Source organism: Acanthaster planci, linkage group LG17 (genome assembly GCF_054643075.1).
Source record: "Acanthaster planci isolate LZ-2023a linkage group LG17, COTS_SCS, whole genome shotgun sequence".
NCBI classification, from domain to species: domain Eukaryota; kingdom Metazoa; phylum Echinodermata; class Asteroidea; order Valvatida; family Acanthasteridae; genus Acanthaster; species Acanthaster planci.
Window position 1 is genome coordinate 1360276 of NC_141793.1, and position 20742 is coordinate 1381017.

Sequence of the window (20742 nt, forward strand, 5' to 3'; positions counted from 1 at the left end):
TAGCAGCACCTGCACTGAAAAATAATGTCTTAATTTATTGCATGCTTACACGTAATGTACCTTTGGACCTGTTTCATCTAAACATTTTCCTGGTGATGCAAAGGCCTATGCAAACTCGGTTTGAAATATGGTTCAATTTCTAAGTCTGTTTATCTGTTCAGTTTTCCCTCCTTTAATATTATAAAATAAGGTCCATTCGTTTGTTTTCAATTCCCCATCCCAGTGATGGCCCCACTTTGGCCAAGTGCCAATCTTTATTACCATCTACAAACATACATGTACATACTAGCAGGACTGTGTTCCCTACTTGTCAATGCCAAATCACCACTTAGAAAAAATCACCACTCTCTCTCTTTCAATGGTAAGGCACTGCATCTGCCATCTTGTTTCAAGAACCAATCCAGAATATGAATAGTCCATGTAATAAGACATGGATATACCTCTCACAGAACAAATTAAAATACATGCACTTGCTACCAGAGTCCTCTATACCCCAAAAAGAGTGCTAAAAATAATAATACAAAGTCCAAGTCCATTAGTCTAAAGTCACATTTTCTAGTAAAATATTACCTTAGTGTAAGTATATAATTGATTTTTCCTAAAGGGGTTGAGTATCTTGCATATTTCAATTGTTGCTATTTCAATCACGCGCTGTTTCATCCAACCCCACTCTGCAAAATAAAAAGCCTGCCTACCCCAGGGTGACCTGGTTACTACGGCAACACAAAGCCACAATTCACACCTTTTGTCATTACTACGGGTAGTTACTTTATGTGCTAAGCGTTGTGTGGCACTCACCACTGCAACTCAGCCGGGACACGTTGTTTTAAATATAAAACAATCAACTGCATCTTATTACCTGAACATGTGAACAAACCGTTTCGTGTGTCAAAGCTGGTCAATGTTTCACAAGGCCAGAAGAACAAAAATAATAAATTGACACACTCATTGATCAACTAAGCAACTAACAGCTAGCAGCTTACCAACTTACATGTATTTAGCGTCTGCCCTCTGAACAAAACCGTCCATCTCCCTACGTGTAGAGTGTAATGCTGGCGTACAGTACTTGAATTCAATGCGACACTTCTTACACACCCATCCAGCAGAAAAGAATTGGAAGCTATTCCTACGTGGCCATCCGGTTTGCACGCAGGTGGTAGTTCGCGCGCGTTAACATTCCTCTCCGACCAACAGGGTGTTGAGGCTTGCCAGAGTGTACGCAAGCGCCAAAGTTAAGACAACTGCATGAATTCAATGCCCCACAGGAATGGCGTCTCCTCGGATTTGTCCATAGTCAGGACAAACAATTTCGGCAAGTGGGTAACCAGGCTCATCGGCATTTGATCTTTGCATTCTCTGTCACTACCGAGTTAAGAATGCACATGGGTCATACTATTCCTAACTTGGCAATGAAATTCAGTGCTTAGATGATGATTTGAATACAGAGTTGATGTGCATGTACGTTTACAATACCTCAGTAGTACACACAGTACAAGAGGTGTACAAAGCCCACGATGCCCGTTCATGCACTATAAAAAATGACGTAAAGATGTTAAACTGGCGCTGAACTAAGCATATTGAGCCAAGAATAGAGTTAAGAAGCATTCGGAGTACTTTTGAAATGCTCACATCTCTGCACCTAAATTGGTGAAATCAAGAGCTATTTTTTTTCCCATAGAGGAAGAATCTTGAACTTCAGTTGTCAGCATTTATTTCATTAACCCTAACCCTCCTCAATCCTTCACTTGTTGGAAGACTGAAGAGTGTTAGGGTTAAGTCTATCTTCAGAGAGCTCAAAGAGATAGATCGTTACAACTCAGTCTGCACTACCTAGTTTTCAGTTCCTCAAAGGAGATATTGTGTCATTGCCGAAATATAGAGAGTGAGTAAACATGTTGAGTAAGTTACCACTCATCTAAAATCATCAACGCATGCCAACCATGTAAATACGTCTGGATTAATGCAGTCGCATGTATGATGGAAGCCAACATAGCTGACATATGTAAAATATTCTGCATTACATATGAAAAAAAATGGTACATTAACATTTGACATTTAAGCTCCATGTTGACTTTTACAAGAATTTTAATTATGAAATAATCCATATTTCATTATTGCAACATTTACTAATGAAATGTGTCATCTTCACTACAATACTGTAGAGCAATATTGACGGCCTTGAAGACTCATCCCCTCGCATAAAGGAAATGGTGTTATTTCTCATGTACGCGTTTGCTGCAATTTCTGTCGAGTCACGAGAATTTTTAATTGCTGCCGCTGGAGCACACAGAAGTTATTGCACTGAACACGCTGCCGCGCAGACGGACAACACGTTTACAGGGTGTACAATTCACAGTTCAAATCAGCAAACAAGGACTGAACAACGTACACATCAAGTTAGAGAAAATCATTGACCAAGACAAAGACCTTGTTGCCATTTCTTAATCTTCGATGAGCTTGTGATATCTTTCAGCCACAGAATTGTCACCTACAGTGTATGTTACACTGGATAAGCACAAGTCTTCATCATGAGCTCAGGCCTTTTGTGACCCAAGTTTTAAATTTACACTGATTTGGAAGTGAAGTTTGGTTCTCAATGTGTGCATGCAAATTTCACCTTTGACAAAAATTCTGCTGAGTCTAAACAAAAGGTGTTTTTATTCGACCAATTTCAAATACAACATCCACTTCACACACAAATATGAATATGAAAAATGCATATTCATGTAGAAAGCATACAGGTGTAGAGTCTATCACATACAAGTACGATATGCCTGTGAGGTTTCATGAAATTGATTTCTCACATCCTGACCTAAAAAGCTGAATGTGCCCAACCTTTTCCGGCCCCGATAACACTACAGTTATTAACTCTTTAATCTAGTAATCACTTCAATAAATAGTGTGTACACCACATATCAACATGCTCAATGCAGAAAATAGTCTGTGTACTGCAGATGCTTACCATGGTTTGTAACTGTACCACAGGTCGGGAGAAATTCTCTCAAGGAAAGTTCAAATTATTTTAAAAAAATCCCCCAGCAGGTGTAACAATAACCAGGCCATCCGCACATCTGCTACATATTGCAACATCCCCACATGGAAAATATGCCAACCACTTGCCAGGGATCATCATATCGAGTGCGGGTAAAAAATGATAAACAAGCGTCCCCACTCCTACAGGCGAGGGAGAGACAGCGAACAACAGAGGCAGAATGGACCCACGCATGTACAGCGTACATGTATAATCATCAATGGGGGGCATAATTACATTTTGGCGGTGTGTGTGTGTGTGTGTGGTGCTGCCTGTGTGAGCATGGTAAAGTGTGTACTGGACCAGGGTTTGACCTTTGCACCCCCTCGGGTATTGTGTGTCAAAGCAAGCATCAAGTGAGCCCACTACTACATGTAGGTGCATTGTTCACCATTTTGTCACTGAAGAAACTCTTGTCAGGTAAATCTTGACAGGGCTTTGTTATGGTAATGACCCCAAATGACATGAGCTGGCAGTAGGCAGGGGAAAATAGACCAGACCATTCACCGAGAGGGGTGTGAAAATATCACTGTATCAAACTAGAACATCTCAACAATTAGGGCAGTTCCATTTTCACGCTATATCAAGCATCAACAAGAATAAGGGGGAAAACATCACTCATGAAATTCCAAATTTCAATGGGTTCATGGCAAATCTAAAACCAAATTGATTGAGTTTGATAATCAGTCTCCTCATTTCTTCCCTGTCAAAATACGCAGTGGAAGCTTTTGCCCAAGGTCGTGGAGCTATTCTTCTATTTCATGAATGAACAGTGGCCCTGTACAGCAGTTTTGATTGGCCAGATTTTCCACCAGCATCATTAGTATCAGTCAGGGCAGGTGAAAACGACGGCCATTGTTTCCGGCCAAGTACCATCAGATTCTGAGTGGTGGACAGTTAAAATAGAATTTCCTTCTGCAGAGATAACTTTATCAATGGAACTATTTCCTCAGCTACTAAAAGCTCAGCTCGTGAGCCAAAAAAGAAGCCAAAAAAAAACTCAAACCCATGGCAAAAAATCATTTAAAGCTCCAAATTCCACTTCTCCAAGCAATCTCACCATCTGAAAATAGCTGTAGAACTGTGCAAATCCTCAATCCTTCACTTGCCTCGAGTGTTCATCAAATCCATACCTTTTATTTTAGCCTCAACTGCTTGGCAGTTTTTCAAGGAACCTCTCGGAATCCTTAAAAATTCTCTAAAAAGCTGGAAAATACAACAGTACCTAGGTTTCAACGTACACTGGCTGGGCTCTATCTTCCTCAGTCCTACAAAATCCTCTATTAAAGCCTATCAATGGGTTTGCTAGGATGTGGGAGTGTAAGAGTAACTATCTTCACCTTGCTAATAATACCATTCTACACTGGGTATAAAAAAGCATCATCAGCATCACTATAATTACTTCTTTCCCGATCCCACTCTTCTACACAAACTTCTACGGTTTAGATTTTTCCACAACTGAGAAAAGACAGGAGCCCAATTCAATGTGGCTGCTTGGCAGAACTTTTTCGCTTAGCGTGTATACGTGTTTAGGTTGGGAGCCAGTCAGATGTACATACATTACTTGAATTTGGGACTGGTGACCATGCTCCTGATAGGTCAAAGTTTTTGGTGCTTAGCACCTGGACCACTCACCTTGCCTGCTGGTCTTCTCCTCTTCCAGCAGTCTCTCCAAGGCACCCAGCCTGGCCGACCACCTCTCCTCCATCGACTCCATCTCCTCCCTGTGCTCGACCATCAGTGCCTGCCGCAGCTCGGCCAGTGCCCTGGCCTGCTGGCTGTGCATCTCGGCTCGCTCCACATCCAGCTGGCCGGCATACATCTGCTCCATGGACAAACGCATGGCGGCCAGCTCCAACTCTCGCTCATTCTGAAAACAAAAGAAGGGGGAAATCTTAAAGTACCATACCTCTCAATGCGACCTGGCTTCAACTTTGGAGGGTACAGGCTTGAGCATTTTTCAGTTAATTTGAATAAGTTGTGAAAAGCTGAAATGTCTTCTCCATAGAGATAAAACTTGAACCTCTGCAACACACAAGGAGTACAGACACTGTATAAATAATTACCAACACTGACTTCAATCTTAAACTGAACACCCATAAATCAGATCTTGTCATGGACTCAAGGTATATTACTCTGAATTCTTCCGATACTAAAATTCTGGTTTCAAAGAATGTGTTCAAAACAACCAGTCTGAATAGATTTCGTGTCTGAAATCTTTACTCATCCACCAAGTGTCCAGAGCCACACCCACATCTTGCCTTCACCTCATCGTCCCTCTGACAAGAGTCCATAGGCCCACCCACTAGCTCCATCTCTTCCCCTTCACCTGTTCTAGCTGCCCCTATGTCCCCCGTAAAGCAGTTCATAGCTCCGCCAATATCCTACCCGAGGCCCTCCCACAATTAAATTGGCCCTAACCCTGCCCACATCTTACCTTGGCTTTCTACCATTAACAGAGTCCCTAGCCCCACCCACATCTCACTTTGACTTCCCACTATTAAACAGTCCCTAGCCCCACCCACGTCTTAGATTGACCTCCCACTTTTAAGGAGTACCTAGCCCCACCCACATCCTACCTTTGCCTCCTTCCTGACTTGCTCCACCTCTTCCCTGTAGGCCTGCTCCAACTGGCCTCGCATCTCGGCAAAGATGCGGTAGTGCTTGGAGTCCAATTCTCCCCTCAGCGCCTCCATCTCCCACTCGTGCCGGTCCCGCATCTCACTCAACTCCCGCTGTCGCTCGCGTTCATGGACGTCCCGCGCCGTGCCCAGCTGCTGCCTACGTTCGTTGTCCAGCTCCTCCTGCAGCGCCTGCAGCTTGCCCTCGAAGAACTTGCGCAGTTCCTCCAGCTGTGGTGGTGGAAATCGTTTGATTTATGGTTGATGACTTGCTTGATGGTAAAAACAGACTTTAACGCTTCTGAAATGAAACTGTGTATTCTGGGCAGAGGGCTCTATGTCTCTAAGTTCTTTTTAAAAAAGAATTCCCACATATATGAAAAAATCTGTGTATTAAGATTTTGCAATCAGTATGATGCAATGTCTATATTAATTAAGAGATAACGGTACATTACAGTCTAGGTCAAACAGTCAATGAGTATGACTTGTGGACTACTATCACAGATGGATACTGAAATGGGATTGAAGAAACTTAAAAGGGAAAACTTTTTTGGAAACTAATCAAAGCACTGCAATTCTTATGAGGGTAATTTTAAAGAGTTTAATTGAAGATATTGAGGAGATATGCAAAGATTAGGGAAACACTCTGTATATCTAGACAGAATACTGTAGACAAGGGTATTGTTTGGATTGAATAATTGAGTGAGGGAAAAAATTATCAAAGCTTAGAATAATACGAAATAACAAATGCAACAATAACACAAGCTGTACATTTGACTTGTTTTCTCTTTTCCAATTCATTTCTGACTTTATTTTTCTTTCTCTGGAACCATCCAAAAGTGTTTTCTCCTAGTAAGTACAATTTTTGCCACTTTGGTTTGAGGTATGGGTCAAAGACAGGCATTAGGTTAGATTTTGTTTTGGTTTAAAAGTTGATGCATTGCCAAATTCAAAGGACAAGACTTTGACAGAGACTGTTTCCCCCCCCCCGAAATGAATTTGAGAATCATAAAAAACCATAGGCTGAGATAAATGAAACAAGTAAAACAAACAGAAAATTAAAGGACTTTTTCGGTTGTTGCTTTGGGGGCTATTTTGGAGAATTTAGAAGGGAAAAAAAGCACATAGATAAAAAAATCTGAGGTAATATATTTTTTGACTTTTGCCAAAACACTGCATTCAAATTTTGAAGAAAATGAAAAATGTCTGTCTTTGCATTCCCAAACCAACACAGGCAAATTCAAAAACAGCTATTGAAAGGATTCAATGGGCATTACAGCTTGTGTTTAATGCAGCCAAAATGTAATATCCCTAGCAGAAAACGATGCACTGTTTCTTTTCTTTGGACAGCAGTGTTAGTCCAAGGTTTAGGAACACTCGTTAGTACAAAGGCTTGACAGGAACTGGAGGGGGGGCACTTGATGAGTTAGTGCGAGTGGTTAAGGAACTAGTGGTGAAAGGAAAGGGGCACAATCTTGAATGGGGAATGTAAAAGCCAAAAAGTGGGAAAGTTCACAACCTTAATGCATATATCTGACCCAGACCTTTACAAAGGAGCTGTTTTAAGAACTAAAAAAAGTGAAAAAGAACACACTTTCAACGGAGGACATTTTTACAGCAATGGTCAAGAGATAATTCTTGCTTCTTGAAACAAAATGTAATTAAAACCAAAAACTGACTACGACCACGCTAGTAAAATCTCTGCATCAACAGTTTCCGAACAATTTCCACTAGACATCGAAGCAGCTTCCTTCAAATATTTGTGATTTTTTTTTTTCTTTTTCCTTTTCTTGTCAAAAAAATTTTTTGATTATTTTTCACATTTTCACATTTCTGAAAACTCCTATTCCTGGCATTTCACCTTGACCATTTTCAGCTGTTTCACTTTCAGAACTGTTTGCAAATAACGAGATTTCTCCCTTGATGTACACACATCGCGATAAACTTCACAGAATCCATGTGCTTCACATACAACATACAAGGCGACATTCAAGCAACAGTAACGTAAATTACATGTTCACTATTTTTCCCCTGACTGTGAGCTCCATGCAAAATTGTGCCTTTTACTAGTGTGAAATGTCGGTAATCGTACGGTGAAAACATTTTCCATCATGCATAAAAACTCTGGTGACATCTGTAATTTGCAGTTTGGAGCACATTTTGCTGGAAAATGATATATCGCCACTGCATGCCTGTCACATTATGGGCATTTCAAAACAGCGCGCCTCCAAGCATTTGCAATGCATTGGCCAATCACAAGGCACAAAATCTGTCAACCCAATGCGTGTTTGGAAAGGGTCAACAGATTTCTCCAAACTCTTGGAGGCGGTGCTATTGTGAATAGCCCGTACTGGAAACTGTATTGCACAGACCATCAGAGACTGAAGTGACCACTGCTAGCTCTCTTCACCGACATAAACAACGCCCTCTACCATCATGCTCAGAGCCAATCAAGCAAAACATCCTCCCCACAAAACATCTTTACCCCCTTAACCGGCTCATGCAAGGCATCTGCCAACATCTGTAGTCACTGGAAATGATCATTCCACAGGTCACTCTTAAGAACATGCAGCAGTCGTATTGAAGTCAGAATGGAAGAAGAGTGGAAAGACCCCGATTTGATTTGGAGACCAATACAACATCCCCTCCCACAGAAAAAGGAAGACATAAAAATGCTTATATTTGGCACTGTGGCATAGGAGTTACAATGCATAAATGTTTCACGATTACATTTAACGTTATACATAACTGCTTCTTAAACCAGGCAAAATATATAATATAAACCTTTTTGATTTTCATCTCAATATTCAATAATTTGTTACTCCGATTTGATTTAATAATACTAATATGAGTGGTTTCAAGCACCGAATGCTAATTTGCAATCCATTCCTACTTACAAGATTTCAAGGAAATTAACAGCCGAGATAAATTTCCAAATAAAAGAAATTCTAAATATTGCCCTTCACTCACAAATAAACCCCAACTGGCAAGTTTTTCTCAAAAAAATAATAAATTCTTTACACTACTTCAAAAATATTCGATTGTTTTTGTCAAGTTTTTGAAACAATCCCATATATATATAATCCCATACAATCCATACGCATATGCATAAGCTATCCATATTCATTATGCCATCTGGCCTACAAGTAGCTCTGAGGTTTTTGAGGCAAAAGTAGAAAATAAGGGTCATGGAAACAATCACTCAAAACTGGGGACAAGGTGTCAGAAAGTCATGCATAAATTAACTCACTTAGAAAAATAGTGAACCCTTCTTCGAAAATTACTTAGTTACAACCATCAAAATATTCTTAACATTTTTCCTGCATTTTGAAGCAAACAAAATGCAGAAAAACTCAAATTTCCATGATCCCATCAGAGAGAAAAAACCTGACCCACTAAACATTTCAATTCTTTTAATTAATTTGAATACGTTGTGAGTTGTGAAATCTGATGTTATCACAGTTTGATGCAGCTGCATATTACAATAGCACAATCATTTTATCTTTAGGCCTTGTACAACTGAATTTGTATGAATTTTCAAATTATTATAATTTATGCAGCTGCTAATGCATGCCCCAACTGCAACGTGCTGTAAAACCTCAAAAAAAGGAAAGAATTATGTGTGGACTGACCACTTCTTTGATGAAAAGAGCAATCATCAACCAGTTAGCTTAATCACTTTTCCTGAGATTCACGTAAGTACGGACAGGTCAGGAAATAACACACACAATGAGAGATTGATGGCTCGTGTTGAGGGAAGAACCGTCCTGAGGACCAGCAAACAATGCATCCATTGCTCAATCCACGGGAGGAAAAAAATCAGCAGGGAGTTAAGACTCCAGATGGTTCAACAGAGAGGAAATAGCTAGCTTTCCTGAAGGCATTTATGGAGATATTTATTCCTTTTTCAAAATGATTTTTTTGTCACTGCATCACATTGTGTTCTGATGACGTACTTTAAGGTAATCTGGGGGAAATGCAGCTGCTTCAGTTTATGAAGGGGAAGAAAATGCATGACAATTTCTGTCAGAGTAAAATTATTTGAGCACATGTGGCACTGCTTGAGGTTTGAATTCAGTGGACTGTTTTCTGTTGGTACGTTTGCTGGGGTGTTTGCTTATTTGTTTTGCATTCTTTCATGTAGAATTCACAAGACCAGGGGAAGTGGATTTAGGGCGAATTTTCACCAGACCTGCTGACAATCCCGAGGGGGACACCAACAGATTCAACATGGTAGGATCCAGCCCATCTCCCTTTGCACAAGGCTTGGGGCCTGTTTGTTTCACAAGCATCAGGATTGCGATCAGTGATCCCAGAGCTGGTCCGTGCTATCCATTCAGCGGGTTCTGGTGTCAGTCAACCAACGACAGATCACTGATCACAATCCGGATCCGCAAGAAATAGACAGGCCCTTGTTGTTGCAAAAGTACAAGTAATGAGCTGTGACAGGCCCATGATGGACAGACTTCAATGATGTCCAAATACTGAAGTATGTGGGAATGAAGATGTGATTGCTAGATGTGGTTAGTAGTTTCGTTTTTAGGGCTTGCATGATTTTTTTTTTGAAAGTGTCTTTACAAACGTAGTTAGTCATGAATCATTTCAGTTTAACCATTTTCTGTTGTATGTTTTTCCTAATAAAAAAAAAATACTCTTTCAACTCCGTGTCAATATCAATAAAACTATGCACTGAGTACACACACGTGAGCTACACGTTAGGGAAAGGTTTCTTCTCAGTGTTTATGTCAATTGCTCCTTTAATCGGCTGGTCTACAACCGATCAATCATGCAAGTCAACTTATTTGAAATGTTTGGCTTTAAAATATGCTAAAGTGCTAAAATAGCCAAAATATACATTAGACCTTCAGCATAGAGAGATGCACAGTTAAGAAATTGCCACTCTTTAATACCTGAAATTCAAAACACAACTGTACGGTGAGGCTTGAGCGGTAGCACTCATACCTTTCTCTCTCATATTGATCTCATCCAAGAATAAAACAAGTTTCAATCCATGGGGTGAAGTACTTACATTTAGGCTTATAAATTCTACGAGTATTTTCTCATTTGTGATTAGTGCTATGTATGTCAGAAAAGGGCAGTTGTGTCTTTCTGTGCATATTTGCTGAGGTGTGTTAATGTGCAAATGTCAATACTGACCAACCACACCTTTGCGAGCACTGCGCATTAATTAGTTTTTTTTAGTTTAGACTAAATGGATAAATTTGCGGGCATGAAAATGGTTAATAAGAATACCAATGCACCTGAGACTGGTGTCTGGTCTTGAGGAGGGAAATCTCATGGAGGTGTTGCTCCTTGGACCTCATGGACAGGTCATCAAACTCCGCCCTCAACTCCCGTTTCAATTTGGCCACGGCGTCGGCATGCTGCCGATCCTTCTCCAGTCTCATGCGCTGCAGCCGGGCCAGCTTGTCCTTCTCTGCCTCCTCCCGGAAGGAGGTCATCTCGTCCTCGTAGCGCCTCTTCAGGAAGGACTCACGGTGCTGGAACTCCAGCCGCTGCTCCCGGAAGCCCGTCTGCCAGCGCCGGGCCTCCACGTCCTTGTGCCGCAGCTCGGCCTCAAGGCTGGCCTTCTCACTCAAGAGCTGGTGCTCCCGCTGCTGCAGCTGCTGCTCGATGTCCCGCAGGTCGCACTCTAGTGACCGTTTCTGACGGGACAGCTCCTGCTCCAAGTGGTCCTTCTCCTCCAAAAGGGCTTCCAGTTTCTGCTGCTCCTCAATTCGCCTCTGCAGGGCCAACCTTTCCTGCATCAGCTTCTCCTGGACTTCTTCCTTCTCGGCGAGCTTCTTGAGGAGCAGCTCCTTTTCCTGGCTCAATCTCTCCCCTCGGGAATTGGAATCATTCAGGATGCCCGACAGGTTAAGCCGCTCTTCTCTCTGCTGTTCAAGCTCGGCCTGCAGTGATTTTTGCTCAGCCTGTAGTTCCGTCAACTGCTGGCCAAAAATATCCTGGACCTCTTCCGAGACTGATTCATTTGTCTTGATCTTCTTCTCGAGGTCCTCAAGCTTTGTTTGGAGGTTTTCCTTCTCTGCCTCTAATCTGGCATTGCTCTCCTGGAGGATGCCAATCTGCCGAGTTTTCTCTGTCAAGATCTCGTGTTCTGTCTGCTCTTTGCGTACAATTTTCTGCTTAAGTTCGTCTACCTCTTCTGTCAGGGCGAGAAGTTTCTTGTTAGAATTTTCCTCTTTCTTCCTCAGCAAGGTGGCAGCTGTGTCTTTCTCCTGTTGCAAGGCATCCTTCAGCAGGGCATTTTCCTTTTGGTAAATCTCAGCAGTTTCATTCAAGTCTTGTTTCAGCTGTTCTATCTTGTGTTGTTTGGCTGTGTCGATATCTCTCTCTCGCTTGAGGCCGCTGAGTTCCTCCTTCAGACCTTCATTTTCCAGAGTCAGCTCTGTCTCAAGATGTTGCAGGGACTCCAGCCTAGCCTGCAGCTGTGGCAGCCTCTCCTCAACCTGCCAGCGCTGTTTCTTCTCCTGTTCCAGCTGCGCTTTGATGACCCCCAACTCCTGCTCTGCCTCCTGCCACTCGGCCACTCCGTGCTTACGCTCTTCCTCGGCTATCTGCAATTGTTCCCGAAGTGACGTAATCTCCGCCTCTTTCATGTCGATGCTCGTCCGCAGGAGATCAAACTCGTGCCTTAATTGCACCAGATCGGAAGCCACGCTGGCCCGGTCCTCGGCCGTTTGTTCCAGCGAGTCCCGCAGAATGGCGTTTTGTTTCTCGGCAGCTGTCATTTCTGGCGATTTCCTGCCACTGCTGCCTGAGGCTGAGTTGCCGTCATCATGATGGATGTTTTTCAGCAGTGCCACCTGCCGCTCATAATTTTCCCTCTGCTGCTCCAATTCACTTTTTAAAATTTCTTTGTCAGATATAGCAGCAGCCAAATCCTTCTCCAGCCTGTCCTGGTCTTCTCTGGTGCCACCCATCACGGCGAGATCATGCCCAATTTCTGCATTCTTGGATATCTGAGATGCAACCTCCGTTCTCAGCTCCTCATTCTCTGACTTCAGCACCGAGAGTTCATCAGTGAGACTTTCAATTCGCCCCTTGGCATTTTCATACATGCTGGACTCTGCTTTCAGTTGGGCGTTGATATTCTTCAGCTCATTCATAATTTTGTTCAACTCCTGAATTTGTTCTAGATCATCCTTGTGCTGCTTCTGAACACTGAGAATTTCCTCTGAGTGCCTCGTCTTCAGCTCATCCACAGATTGTTTCAACTCTTCTAACTCTGAGACAACATTTTGTCGATCTCTCACATGAGTCATTGCCTCATCCAGTTCTTGCTTTAACTCATCCTGGTTCTTCTCAAGTGAACGGACTTGATCGAAGAGTGCCACCTTTTCTGCTTCTAACAAAGCCACCTTCTCAACCCGACTATTCCTCTCGTCTTCCAAAAAACAGATCTTGGCTTCATACTCTCTCTCATTTTTCTCCAATAAATGTTGAAGCTGTTCCTTTTCCTGTAGCAGTCTGGCTCTCTCTGTAGACCAGAAATCATCATCTCCTTGTACGGCAGCTGATTTATGGCTTTCCAATTCACCTCTCGTTGCCTCCAGGATATTTGTGATTTTATATTTCTCCTCACCAAGCTGTTCCACCTTGGCTCGGTATTCTTTGTTGAGTTTGTTCATTTGTTCCTGGAAGGCAGCCTTATCCTGCTTGCTAGTTTCCAGTTCGGCTCGCAGCTTTTCCAGTTCATCAGCCAGCTGGGACTTCTCATCCTCAGAATGTTCTGACTGGTACAGAGGATCTGCTTCTAGCTCTTGGAGACGATCGTGGAGTGTTTCCAAACCCTGAACAGCTGTGGATCTGATATGAGAGGTCTCTAAATCTAGCAACAGTCTCTCGTTTTCTTCATTCAGCCTATCCTTCTCATTAATGACGTTAAGGAGTTCCTCTTGGAGCTCCTCCTGCTGGTGATGGCTAGAGTCAATTTGCTGTAGGAGAGCATCCCGTGCTTCCGACAGGTCCTGGTTCTCATTCTGCAGCCTCGTGATCAGCTCGGCCTGGTCAACTGTGTCATCCAGACTTGTCTGGTGGAGCTCAAGCTGCTTGAGTCTCTTTCTTTCAACCTCAACTTTCTCAGCCAGCTCGGCTTCGTACTTCTCCTGGAGTTCCTGCCTGGCCTTCTGCAACTCGGCAACAAACTCCCTGTCCTTCTCAGATCGGATGCTCTCAACCTTCTGCAAGTACTGCTCCTCCAAGTTCTTCTGGATGTCTTTGAGCTCATCCTGATACTCGACTCTCAGTTCACTTTGCAGCCTCTTCAGGTCAACCTCATGGGAGTATTTCAAGTCTTCTATTTTGTCCTCATAGTCCAAACTCAGGTCTCCTTTGATTGTTCTCTTCAGCTCCTCGAGATTGACAGGTGCATCACCGCTCTTCTCTTGGAAGTTCTCTAACTCAGCCTTCAAGGATTCCACTTCCTTCATATGATCATCTTTTAGGGAGTTGTTCTCATCAAGGGTTGTTTCTAATTTTGTGTTCAACTCAGCAACAACCTCTTCGTGGTCTGCCTTTAGCTTAGCAATCTGGTCCTCATAGTCGATATTGATTGCGGCAAGCCTGTCAGCTTCAGCAATATGCTGCTGTAGAGATCTCTTTAAGTCATTTAATTCATCGTTCTGGGATTCCTGGAAGCGCAAGAGATCTTGATTGGATTCGTCCAGTTGGGCACTCAAATTTTCCTTCTTAGAGCATTCCTCATCCAGGATCATCTGAGTTGTGTATAGTTTCTCGGTCTGGTTTTTGTAAGCCTCGACCATCTCAGCCAGTTCCTGTTTCAGGTTGGCAATCTCCTCCTGTCCACAGAGACTCTCACAGTCTTTCTTCCCCAGCTGGTCTTTGAGATCAGCGATCTGATGCTCCAGGTCCTCACAAAGCTTGTTGTTCTTGGCATGGGTGTCCAGGGTCCTCTCCAGCTCGCTGCACTTCTGCAGCAGGAGGTCCTTCTCCTGCTCGTGGCGTTCCTGCAGTTGCTCCTTGATCATGACAATCTGGTTGCCAAAGCTCTCGTCCAGCTCGGCCTGAAGCTGGGCCAGGGACTGCTCCCGGGACTCGGGGCTCAGGTTTCCACCTTGCTCCTTCAGCTGCTGCTGCAAGGAGACGATCTCCTCGGCCGAGTGCCTGCGGAGGTCTTCCTTCTCCTCAACGGCCTCCACCAGCTCCTTGGACTTCTGGGCATAGCGCTGGGCAAGGGTCTGCATGGCAGCTTCCTTGTCACTCACTGTCTGCTTCAGGGCCGTCACCTGCTCCTGGGTATGGATTAGCTCCTCAGCTAGACTGCCGTGGCCACCGTTTTGCTCCTTCAGTGAATCCCCAGCCTGAATGGATTAAAAAAGGGAGTAATTACACGTAACATCAATACATTTAACTATACTAAATTATATATTTTACCCCTTCCATCATTTGCGCCAGATACAGTTTAAAAAAAAAAAAAAACACATGTAAGAATTTTTGATCCAATGTTTCAACGTGACGAACATCAAATGCATCACTGACCAAAGAACTACAACTTAAAAAGCTGACAAAAATCACCAAGAAACATTCTCTACACATATACCAGTATCGATTCTGGCAAATATTTTAGAGCCCCACTACAAAGAGGCACTTAAGTCTTTAAGAGGCTCCTCATCTGAAATATCTGTGCTGATGTACGTCTGTGAAACCAAAACTAATCCACGAATACTCAACTCCAACCTCAGGGTTGTTTAATTTGCTCTCAAACACGAGTACATATTTCTGTACGAGCACTACTGCAGGAAGTGCTTGGGTGCAGAACTCTGACGCTACGCAATGACCAACATTTATTGCAAGACAATTCATATGCCAATGGTAGAGGCACTTATGGTATTTCTAATCTCACTGACTACTCAGAATGTTGTTGTGACCTGCACCTGTGATTTTGAAAAATTCTCTCCATTCATGTTCAAATGTTTGAGTAAGGAAAGCGTGTCTTTCACTTGATTTCCAAATGCCCAACGATAGATATAAACTGTAGATTTCAAAAAACAAATGAAAAATAAGCAAAAATTGCAAGTGTACCGGTGTAAGTTGTTTTAAAGATTTAAATATTCCAAACCCCACAAAAAAATAATTAACTAAAGAACAGAGTCCCCCAAAAGGTAAATTTAATCACTTTGCCAAGTAATTTACATTATTTTTACCAGAGATCATTTACAGCAAAAAAGAAAAAGTGAACACAAATTTGTGACACCACACCAGGCATGCCCACTACCAATTCACCAAAGCTGAAAGCAATTCAACTTTAGCAAACATGGCACAAATTTTTTTTAATTCATATTTGTGCTTACTTCGGCACCAAGTATAAAATCCCACAGTTTACCTCCTGAAGTTGAGACTGGAGGGTTCGTATCTGGCGTGCTAGCTCCTCTGTCTGCGCAGACGTCTCCCTCTGGATGTCATCCCGACTGGCGAGGGCGCCCTGCAAGTTGGTGGACAGGTGTCGGATCACATCATCACGCTGCTGCAGCGCCTGCTGGAATTCCTGGATCTGGGACAAAAGAGACAGTAACAAGACTGAAATATATTTACCACAAATTGAAAGAGTATTTTAGACCAGAATGTGTAACATTATCACCCACCCCTGTTTACTCTTACTGGGCTATGAATACATCTCTGTGCCCATGTGTAATACTTTCTACTAACCCCTAAAACACCACCCTCCCTTCCAAAAAGCATGAAACCAGCCCCATCTCTTCAGGCAGCTCCCAGAAAACACCAGGGTCACTACAGTATTTGCCTAGTGCATTACACTGTCACAGTTTGACCCACAGAGGGCGCTGTGCACAACCAACAGCTCTTGACTTTATTGGCCATCCAGTAGGATGACTTATAGTGTAGTCATCAACCCCCCCTCCCCCATACCCAGGGGACAGATGCAAGTCCCGCTGTGGAAGCAGCTGGTGCGCGGCCGATAAAGTCACAGAATGTCTGACCTTGTTGCTTGGAATTCATGACTGATACAATGATACTTCTACCTAAACTCCCAAGAACGAGGGCATCAATATGTTTTTCCGAAAGTTAAAGCTTAGCGATGTCCGAGACACAGATTTTCTTTTCCTGGAGGCTTAATCTGACATCGGGGCCTGACACCTTGCAGTTAAAAAATTTCTCACTTGTTTTTGCGATGCGGGGCTTTTTTAAAAAACAGATATCTAGATCTTGTCACTTTCACTTTCTGCATGATTGCCCCCTTTTCCTTTCCTGAGAGGAGCTGAAAACCTTCTCTGTGACCAAGTTGTACATCAACAACACAAACGTTATCCGCTCCGAGCGGAACAAAAGAGGGCGTGGTTTTTTTCTTGGTACTCAACGCACCGGCGCGCCATGAGGCGCGAAAGTATATGTGCGTTATGCGCATTTGGCACAAAGCACGCTGAGTACGCGTAACTAATTTATTGTGGCATGTATGGTCTTTGCGTATACGCAGAATGCATGCAGAACCCACTTGTAACCACATGTCTTTCTTTCGCCAATTGGGGGTGCACTTCAGCTCGGGGCGGATTGACCTTTGGGAATCAATTAACACACTTCTTTTAAGAGTCCAAACTTTAATCCCTTTCTGAGATAAAATGGACACAGAAAGCTTGTTTGCACTGGCACATTTAGGACGACAAAATAAACTGGAAACTATTATAAATGGTGAAGTGAAATTGTGAGGAAAATATGCATGTTAACCCCAACCTCTATTTGTCAAAAACTGTCATTAACAACATAGCAAACGTATGAATGAATCAGCTTTTTCTATGCACAGTTTCACAGAGAATTTGTAACATCTTTGAACCATGTAAAAATCGTCATGGCAACCTGATGGACTTCCCTAGGATATCCACTACCTCAGCGATCCACACGACCTAGATCTAGGTTCCTTAATACACACGACGTGTAAGCTTGTTGACAACAACAGGCATCTTGCGCACATCTACAGGCAGCGACAACAGCTATTTTGGGATGCATGATATATTATCTTTCCAGCAACTGGCCCAGGTGACTAAGCTCGGCGTCTTTTAAATTGCCTGGCAGCCAGAAGATGTAAGGAGACACAGTCAAGGTCATGTCTGGCCTAGCATTTCACAGTCAAGGTATTCATTCCACCTTGTTTGCTCTAAACCCCCTTAACCACTTCCTGCCGGGGCAGTTATCATTGTTGATGATGCTAGGGCGGGATATTTGTCATTTTTTTTCTGTTTTCAAATTTCTTTAAAAAATCTTCATTTTCTGGACACTTACAAACATGTGAAGGACTGTCTGGTGTCCACTCTACCCTGACAGACAAAATCTACTGACGCCTGAGTATTTCAGCCAGGCCTGCAGCCTTGTAAAAAGAGCCCAGATTGTGCGGTGTTATATAACTTTCTTTTGTTCACGAACCTGGCTCAGTGCACTGCTGACCTCTTTTCAATAGGGGCCAGATTAGCATGCAGCGGTACTGTGTGGCTCATCGCTGCAGTGGTGGAGCACTTTTGTCGCCGGTAGTAATCCGCTTGCTCTAAATGCCCCAAACTGTGGTATACTGTTTCAAAACAAGGCTGGATTATCTCCACTTTTGAGAGTGAAAAAATGTCGGTAATTCCCAGCAGCCTGATCTTTTGTTCCAAGTACGGTCTTTTGTTATAAGGCCCTGTTCCCTTTGTCCAAGTTCGGGGACCCCGGCCACGCATATAAAGCATACGTGTCTGGATCCAGAATCCCCAGCAGGATGTAGTTAAAGCCTTCCACTTATGCCAATCACTAAAACCAAAGGAAAACCGCATTCTGCCAATGAGGTTCAAGGTCAAGACGTGAATATATCTTTATTTCACACCAACAATGCCCTTACTTTCAGTACACAGGAGCAGCAATGGTGCCTGTTGATTGCATATGGCTTTGTAAACAATGATTCGTATGTTTGAACAAGTGGAAAAAACAATAACGACAAACAGAATCTTTATATTTACAAGAACTTCATACATAAAGCCAAACACTTTGGGGAGAGAGGAGGTATACTGAAGATTTTAAATACTAGATGGGGAATTCTGCCTAGTAATATTGGAAACCAGTGCTGCATTAAGGTGTCCATCTGAGCTTATCTTTTTCCTCAGTGCTGAGTCACAACAAATACTGTCGAAGCTTGGCCAGAGACGAAGGGTCATCCTGACCTAGGCCAGTGCTACAAAGCCCCAGCCGGCAGTTGATTTACAATCACTGCACTGTGCTGATAACTGCAGTGACATTGATGAACTGAAGTTTCAACCCGTCCCCTCTGGCTGATGCCAGCCCAGAGAACAAGCGCCTGTCCACCCAGCTCCTCTCCCTTCAACTTCCCTTTGCGCTCAATTACTCCAAATGATCCAGTCACAGTAACATTGAGCGTGGGAATCACTAAATGGAAAGGAAAGTTCATAATGGAGCCCGAGCGAGACCAACAGAGGCACAATTTTTTCTTCGTTAACGGAGGCTCCTTTGGCGGGAACTGTACTTTGCCAGTTCACAAAGACTATGAAAAGCATGCCTCACAGTCACATCGCTACCAAAAAAACGAACCCTCCATACCAACATGGCTCTTTTCAACTGATGAGGGGGCGCTTTTGCTCAAGGCCGATAGCCTATAATGTCTGCACATAGATGGCTTTAAGGAAAGCTCATAGAGACTATGAACAGAACACTTCACAAAACACAAAACTTCTTTGGCTGCAAACTGCAAATCTCTTTCAGTAAACATGATCCTATCTTATTAGCAACTGTTCAGATTTCTCCTTTTCAGGGGGTTGGGAGATGACAACGTTCAGGTGAGTCGAGGAAAACTAGGTCAGACGGGAAACTGCAAATATGCTGATCTGGCAAAATACAAGTTACAGAGCCAAGCTAAACTGTCCGTGTTTGTATGTTGGGGGGACCTTGCCTTTATCACTGTGTTTTGACGGGAAGGCAATCAAATCTTCTGTCGTCAGCCTGTCATACTGATTTTTCCCAACTCTTCAAAAAAAAAATGAGTTCAGCTATTTGCGGCATCCAGGATGAATGGTTTTTGTCGGGGGGGGAGGGGGAAGGGGGAGAGAAGAGTATAAGAGGAGGAAAAGAGGAAGCGTACAATTACATGTATTTGAATTCAATTACACGTTATCTCAATAAATTCATTATTTACTAAAAAAAAAAGGATTTTCAATGCCGTGGTGATAACAGCGTTGGATTGATAAAAAAAAAATTGACGGGTGCTGACAGAATTTTTTTCTATTACCGGACCCACAGCTGAGCATGATTCAATCCAGCCTGCTATCGGGGCATTTATACAGGTCAAAGGGCAAGGACGTCCCCGCAGGAGGTAGGTGGATGAAGTCCTTGACCAAGCCAGCCTTCAATTTTCCAAACACAAGCTCTTTGGCAACGGTGCACACTGTACTTGCAAAATTAAAAAACTTGCAAAAGTAAGGCAAAACTAAAGGCCACTAGGATTTGACACGTGCATTATTGGACAAGTTCGATCAAGGACCACGAGTTAACTAGTGGTTGATTCGTGACGTACTTAACACATGTGCAGTGAAGTTGAAGTGCAAACGACCCTAGTCAACCGTTGTCAGCTTGCTGGGAGGAAAAGTGACCGCAGGAAGGGCAAAATAACAAAAATAGAGGTAAAAATGGTAGTTTATTAGTGACATACTGTTTTCCTGGCATTTTTCTTGTAACTGGTCATTTCGGCACTGTGCTTTTCAAATTGGTCTATGGCAACCAACGATGCGACCAACCTGGATAGCCTGGCACAAATAATTGACTAGACTAGTCTAACCATCGTCGACTAAGTGTGCGTTCCATCAAAGTTAGTCTAACTATGGTTAACTATGGTCCTTGATCTAAACTGCCCATTGATTCAGATGACAGGGTGGTGTTCCTATTGAACGGCAGGTGGCCACATTTACCTTAAGATTGTACTGCTCAAACGCTGCTCTGTATTCAGCCTCCTTAGCGGCAGACTCTAAGCTCTGCAAAGAACAACAACAAATAGTTCTGGATTAAGTTAGAATCCAATCTTTAACTACCCCTTTGGGTACCCTTAACCTGGAGAGCTGAAGG

At 43.0% G+C, this 20742-nt stretch overlaps 1 protein-coding gene across 4 annotated transcripts in view; it reads right to left on the reverse strand.

The window, feature by feature from the left end:
- The window catches only part of LOC110974775 (uncharacterized), an 82219-nt gene that overhangs the window by 33732 nt on the left and 27745 nt on the right, over positions 1 to 20742 (reverse strand). For all 4 annotated transcript variants that reach the window (XM_022226677.2, XM_087147954.1, XM_087147953.1 and 1 more), the window contains exons 5-9: positions 20589 to 20651; positions 16019 to 16186; positions 10914 to 14996; positions 5611 to 5883; positions 4667 to 4901 (exon numbers count right to left, since the gene is read on the reverse strand). In XM_022226677.2, the coding sequence (XP_022082369.2) occupies positions 4667 to 4901; positions 5611 to 5883; positions 10914 to 14996; positions 16019 to 16186; positions 20589 to 20651 (4822 nt within the window). The remainder of the gene's footprint in view (positions 1 to 4666; positions 4902 to 5610; positions 5884 to 10913; positions 14997 to 16018; positions 16187 to 20588; positions 20652 to 20742) is intronic.